We start from the raw sequence: 7139 nt of genomic DNA on the forward strand, positions 1-7139 counted from the left end.
GCGTCAGCATATTCAGAGCCGCCGCCATGTTGAATGTACAAAGAACGTAGTTAAAGGAATGTGTTGCCTCAATATTGAGCGCCATTGTGTACTCCACCGTAGGGGTAAAGCCACGTTGTAATGGATGATGTGCTGTATTAGAAACGATACATAGGATGGATGGTTGTGAGATTTGTGAGGAGGTCTAATGGTGAATTGTTTGCAGATTTCGTGTGCCAGGTCAGTACTGTATGCCCCTGCCATGACTACATGGGATGGCCTAACCTTTAATATTACTATCGTGAAACGCTTCATAAAATCAGAGCACACATTGTGTAATTGTACTAATTACTTTTTGTACATTGTAATTTCATTTGGTACCTGCCGATTTAATTGGTGTGTAAAGGCAGCACTAATTTGTTGAAACTAGGTCAATTATATCAACCACTGGTTTGCAGTAGCTCAGATCGATCTATCAGACCCTAATTTGTCGAAATTCATCGAAGTTCATTCACTCTATCAACCACTGGTTTGTAGAGGGGTGAGTCATTCTATCAACCACTGGTTTCTCGAAGCTCAGACATTACATCAACCACTGGTTTGTTAAAAGGTAATTCAACCACTAGTTTCTTATAGCTCTGTCACTATTAACCACTGGTTCGTGGAAGCTCAGTAACTCTATCAACCACCGGTTTGTTGAATCTCTGTCATTATATTAACCACTGGTTTTGTAGAATCTCTGTCAATCTATCAACCGCTGGTTTGTAGAACCTCAGCCACTCTATCAACCACTGGTTTGACAGAATCTCTGTCATTGTAGTAATCACTGGTTTGTTGAATCTCTGTATTCTCTATCAACCACTGGTTTGTAGAATCTCAGTCACTATATTAACCACTTGTTTGTTAAATCTCTGTACCTCTATCAACCACTGGTTTGTAGAATCTCAGTCACTATATTAACCACTTGTTTGTATAATCTCTGCACCTCTATCAACCACTGGGTTTGTAGAATCTCTGTCACTCTATCAACCACTGGTTTGTAGAATCTCAATCACTATATTAACTACTGGTTTGCTGAATCTGTCACTCTATCAACCACTGGTTTTAGAATCTCTGTACCTCTATCAACCACTGGTTTGTAGAATCTCTGTAACTCTATCAACCACTGGTTTGTAGAATCTCTGTCACTCTATCAACCACTGGTTTGTAGAATCTCAGTCACTATATTAACCACTGGTTTGCTGAATCTCTGTCACTTTATCAACCACTGGTTTGTAGAATCTCTGTACCTCTATCAACCACTGGTTTGCTGAATCTCTGTCACTCTATCAACCACTGGTTTGTAGAATATCTGTACCTCTATCAACCACTGGTTTGCTGAATCTCTGTCACTCTATCAACCACTGGTTTGCTGAATCTCTGTAATTCTATCAACCACTGGTTTGTAAAATCTCAGTCACTATATTAGCCACTGGTTTGTTGAATCTCTGTCACTCTATCAACCACTGGTTTGTTGAATATGTGTCATTCTATCTCTGTTATTCTATCAACCACTGGTTTGTAGAACCTCAGTCACTCTATCAATCACAGTATGAACTGCTTATTGTGTTTCCGCGCCTTCCCGAGTCTGACATTGTTGACACATGTCATTGTATCCAAATAGCGTAGATCGATGCTCATGATGTTGATCATTGTCTGGACCAGGCTCGATTATTAATACAGACCTCCGTCATATCCTTGGTATATTGCTGAGTGCGGCGTAAAACTAAATACACACTTATTGTGTTCCCGCCTATTGCCCAGAGACAAAAAACGGTGTTTTATACATATTTACCTATGCTTCTGTGGGCAAACATGAAGCGTCTCTAAAATATGGGCAATTTCTCCGGAAAACTGTATTAATAGTGACAGAGGATGCTGTGATAAATAAATCGATACGCTTATGATTCGTATTGTGTCTCTGCAATACTGGTACTAACTACTATTGTATATTCTGAGGGAAGAGGCAGAAATGGGTTGTATTACAGTATACACTCTCAAGGTTATAAAAGCTGGAGGCGACTTGCTAACAAGAGGGTATGGTTTAATATACATATGTAATAGACAGCCATCCTGAAGATAGATCCCCTAACGTGTGGAAAGCTCACTTACTCACTTTATCAACCACTCACACACACACACTCATTCACTCTAACAAAGACTGGTTTGTCAAAGCCGATATTATTGCACTTTGATGGAGATACAAAGCTACGTGCTGACAACAGGGTATGGTGTAACAGGCATATGTAATAGACCGCCTTCCTGAAGATAGCTATTCCACCAAGTGGACAGCTCCCAAAGTGGGTGAGTAAGTGAGTGAGTGAGTGAGTGAGTAATAAACCATTAACTCACTCTATAAAAGACTGGTTTGTCAAAAGCCGATATTATTGCACTTGATGGAGATACAAAGCTATATACTGACAACAGGGTATATAATATAAACCTTGCTGAATATAGAATGCTTAATAAGTGTACAGCTCCCTAACTCACTCATACTACCAACCACTCGTTTGTGGAAGCTATATTTAATTACCGATATTATTGCACTTTGATGGAGATAAATACATTGACTAGCTGACAGAAACCGAGTTGTTATTAACAAGCTCTCAAAAGAAGACAGGGACGTGTATGCACAAGCTCAAGAAAAGGGCGATAACTCCGCTTGGCTTCAAACTGAGCCATTTAATACTTTTTGTTATTCTGACAAATGGAAATAATATGCAATAAATAGATGATGCTATCTGACACTTCCTTGGATGTGTAATCTTGGTTGTATTGGGAAATTTAGAAGTGGTAATGAGCCCCTGATGTGTTGTTCCGACAGTTTTAAATAAAAGCGACCAAAGTAATACAGGAAATCATTTCAACAATAATTGCTGATTCGTGCTTTCGGGACAGTTTTAACACATTAACTTCGCCTTCCTTCCTACCTGAATGAATGCCAATCCGCAGTTTCATCTGTTGTTCAGGTCGATGGCGAATTTTGAAAGACAGAACAACATCTAGCAGGGAAAGCGACATCCGGGCAATTTCCCCGGCATGAATATTTCCATTCCTCACCGGAAGTCCTGACACCACCATGTAAGCATCTCCTATGGTTTCAACCTTGAAAAAAACAGAACAGTGTAAGTTCGGGTACAATACACATAGTAACCATCAACATAAGATGCAAGGCAAAAGAAAGCTAAAGTCCGTTTTTGGTGGTATAATTCGATGGCAAATAAATGTATTTTATATGGGCATAGTGGCAGTTTTTTAACATCATATGTGCAGTTTTACGGCGACTGCTTTCAACCAGTGATGTTTTCAGAAAGATAATTTGGTCAAATGAAAACAGCATTTTTTACGAGAGTAGATACAGACAGACAGACAGACAGACAGACATATAGATAGAGAGTGTGCCTGTATGAATATACTATTAATGGGAACTGGATGTAGTTTTGATCTCGAATATGTTCAATGGAGTATGATCATTTCGCCAAATGAGTATGGTCAGTTCAAGGTAAAACACCGACCACAATGATATTATGGGAGTGGGCTCTAAACAATATTTAGTTTCAATCAGCTGCTCAAAAATGGATTTATTCTTGATCAACAAAACGATATTTTGTCATTACATGTTTTTTTTTATCTTAAACCCAGATATTTAACAGTCGGCATCAAGCTATAGAATGATCCGTGTTTCTTACTTTATAGACATCAAAGTTTTCGATGATGGAATCGAACGTCGTGTAGAGGTCGTTCAACAGATCAATAGCCTAAAAAATAAAAGAAGTAATATATTATGGCTTTATCCGGTTTCTTTGTTGCCCTTTAAAACAGTACTTTCCTGATACATGAAAACAGCCTATGAATCAGTTGGGTTGGTTGACAATATTTCAGTTATATGCCGGCGGTCTGTAAATAATCGAGTCTGGACCAGACAATCCAGTGATCAACAGCATGAGCATTATGTCAATCTACGCAATTGGGATACGATGATATGTGGCAACCAAGTCAGCAAGCCAGACCACCTGATCCCGTTAGTCGCCTCTTACGACAAGCATGGGTTACTGAAGACCAATTCTTACCCGGACCTTCACGGGTTATGAATCAGTAGGTCTTTTTCAGACAGATGTACGCACATTCATTTTGGTACTGACTATTGACAGAAATACCCACCTGCATTGGAGTACTAGCCGCGGACAACGCAGTGAACCCACAGATGTCGCTGAAGTAGATGGTCACCTGTTCGCCTCAGCTGCTACGGATTCGCCACGGACAAGAGCTTGGGCGACTGATCTGTCGAATTCAAGATCATAATTAGTGACAATCTTTGACAAAGAAACCTCCCCTGTTACACCGTTAATAAACCCTTTACGTGCATTTGATGTCGTTTATACATTGAATATGGAACTGTGGTCGACTGTTATGGATGGACGCGGATTGGTGAGTGAGTTAGTTGGTTTTGATGCCGCTTTTAGCAATATTCCAGCAATATCACGGCGGGGGACACCAGAAATGGGCTTCACACATTGTACCCAAGTGGGAAATCGAACCCAATTCGTCGACTACACGTAGCACAGGGTGTTGGCCCAATCACACATAAAATAACTGTTCCAGCTTCCAGGATAATGACCAATTCGGCTTAAATTCGCTTCATGATTCATTGATTGATTGTTGTTTAACGCCGCACTCAGCAATGTTCCTGCTATATGGCAGCGGTCTTGTAAATAATCGAGTGTGGACCAGACAATCCCGTGATCAACATCATGAAGATTCGCTTCAAATGGATGTTATGTTAGTTTGTAAACTGTTCCAACAGAAGACTTCAAATGATTTTTCACATGACGTGTCACAGAGGAATCATTTATAGCCCAACCCGAAGAAAATAATAGCACAGCAAACGGTAAATCAATTAATGTTACGGATGAAATATAACTTGGAAAGGTGTCAGTGTAATTTTCATGTTTTTTGTTAAAAAAAAATTTTAAATTTATTTGTAAGGAGGCTGTATGTTATGAAAATCTCTGTTCCTCTCTACTTGATTGATTACGCAGGTGACAGTCGACTTCTCGTTGGCTGAGATTGCACAACACTAAACTAAGCATTCATTGGTAATTGTTATCTAATGGAAACAATTGTCTGAAATCTAAAATTTGATTTTGGGCGTCAAGTTGCACACGGCGAAATTAGCATGTGCTAAGGCGGTGTGTTTGAATTTATAATGCAGTTTTAAGGTATAGGCACGTTTCTTAACATTCGCAAATAATATTCCAGAGGGCAGTTTGGGTAGCCTTCTGGTTAAAGCGTTCGCTCGTCACGCGGAAGGTCCGGGTTCGATTCCCCACATGGGTACACTCATACACCAAAGCGTTCTCTCGAGCTTCTGCACCAGTAACATGTTGCGGCTTCATTATTTCATAGCTTGAGTGAGTGAGTGAGTTTGGTTTTACGCCGCTTTTAGCAATATTCCAGCAATATCAAGGCGGGGGACACCAGGTATGGGATTCACACATTGTACCCATGTGGGGAATCGAACCAGGGTCATCGGTGTGACGAGCCAACGCTTTAACCACTCGGCTACCCCACCGCCCCCACACAACTTGAGAGGTACAATCGAATATGCTGTTACTACAAAGCTTTCAAAAAGCGTCACACGACATTTGAGGTTTACAAAACTTAGGGTTCCATCCACAAAGTACTCGTAACGTGAAGTAAGTCGTAACTCAGTAGCTTATCATAGGCCAGCGACCGCTTTGTGGATCGGGACTCAGAGTAATACTTTCAAAAGGTGTTATGGTGGAAATGTGAACGACAATACTTTGACTTGTATCAAATGTTTCAGATGATCAATTGATTTGCCTTTGCGTGTGTTTGTAATCGGTATCACATGGTGTGACCTATTTGCTAGTAATTCATATACGTATGCTCACGGGCAGTCGGAATCTGATTCTAGTAGTGATTGTTTGTACTGGGAATGGTTTTGTGGCTTTTATACATCCACTCACTTGGCAACATCATGTAGAGAAGATCTTCTGCCTTCCATAATTGAAGAGGGAGCTGAAGGACAACGTTCTAAGAATACTAAGATACAGATGCACCAAGTACGAGCACAATTTGTACATTTGTGGGTAAAAGTTGTCTCCCCTTTGACCATGTGCGTGGCTGACGGAAGCAACGGAAGCGACGTGAGAAGGCTTGAGACCACAGTTACCCCCCTAACTTTTACCGTGACCCGGGAGGAAAATCTGAGAATATAGTGCCTTGATATGGAGTGTGCTGCCCCTGGCGTCGTTGTAGGTATCAGTAGTGAGTGGGGGTACCCATCTCCCCAATATGTAGGTGTCAGTAGTGAGTGGGGGTACCCATCTCCCCAATATGTAGGTGTCAGTAGTGAGTGTTGTTCCTATCTCCCCTGGATGTAGGTGTCAGTAGTGAGTGTTGTTCCTATCTCCCCTGGATGTAGGTGTCAGTAGTGAGTGTTGTTCCTATCTCCCCTGGATGTAGGTATCAGTAGTGAGTGTTGTTCCCATCTCCACTGGATGTAGATGTCAGTAGTGAGTGGGGTACTCATCTCCCCTGGATGTAGGTGTCAGTAGTGAGTGGGGTACACATCTCCCCTCGATGTAGGTATCAGTAGTGAGTGTTGTTCCTATCTCCCCTGGATGTAGATGTCAGTAGTGAGTGGGGTACCCATCTCCCCTGGATGTTGGTATCAGTAGTGGGTGTTGTTCCTATCTCCCCCGGATGTAGGTGTCAGTAGTGAATGGGGTACCCACCTCCCCAATATGAAAGTGTCAGTAGTGAGTGTTGTTTCTATCTCCCCCAGATGTAAGTGTCAGTAGTGAGTGGGGTACCCATCTCCCTTGGATGTAGGTGTCAGTAGTGAGTGTTGTTCCTATCTCCCCTGGATGTAGGTGTCAGTAGTGAGTGGGGTACCCATCTCCCCCGGATGTTGGTATCAGTAGTGGGTGTTGTTCCTATCTCCCCTGGATGTAGGTGTCAGTAGTGAGTGGGGTACCCACCTCCCCTATATGTAGGTGTCAGTAGTCAGTGGGGTACCCATCTCCCCAATATGTAGGTGTCAGTAGTGAGTGGGGTTCCCATCTCCCCAATATGTAGGTGTCAGTAGTGAGTGG

General features: G+C 41.7%; 1 protein-coding gene across 1 annotated transcript; it reads right to left on the bottom strand.

The window, feature by feature from the left end:
- Nucleotides 1-2948: 2948 nt before the first annotated feature.
- Nucleotides 2949-6046, bottom strand: LOC124289189 (atrial natriuretic peptide receptor 1-like; the record flags this gene model as incomplete). Its single annotated transcript, XM_046725796.1, is given in 5 exon segments — nt 2949-3123; nt 3708-3776; nt 4180-4253; nt 4256-4299; nt 6009-6046. Coding segments are annotated over 5 exon segments (400 nt in total), but the record flags the coding sequence as incomplete, so codon positions are not given.
- Nucleotides 6047-7139: the final 1093 nt, after the last annotated feature.

The sequence above is a fragment of the Haliotis rubra genome, unplaced genomic scaffold (genome assembly GCF_003918875.1).
Source record: "Haliotis rubra isolate DU_JTF1 unplaced genomic scaffold, ASM391887v1 Scf435, whole genome shotgun sequence".
Classification (NCBI taxonomy): Eukaryota; Metazoa; Mollusca; class Gastropoda; order Lepetellida; family Haliotidae; genus Haliotis; species Haliotis rubra.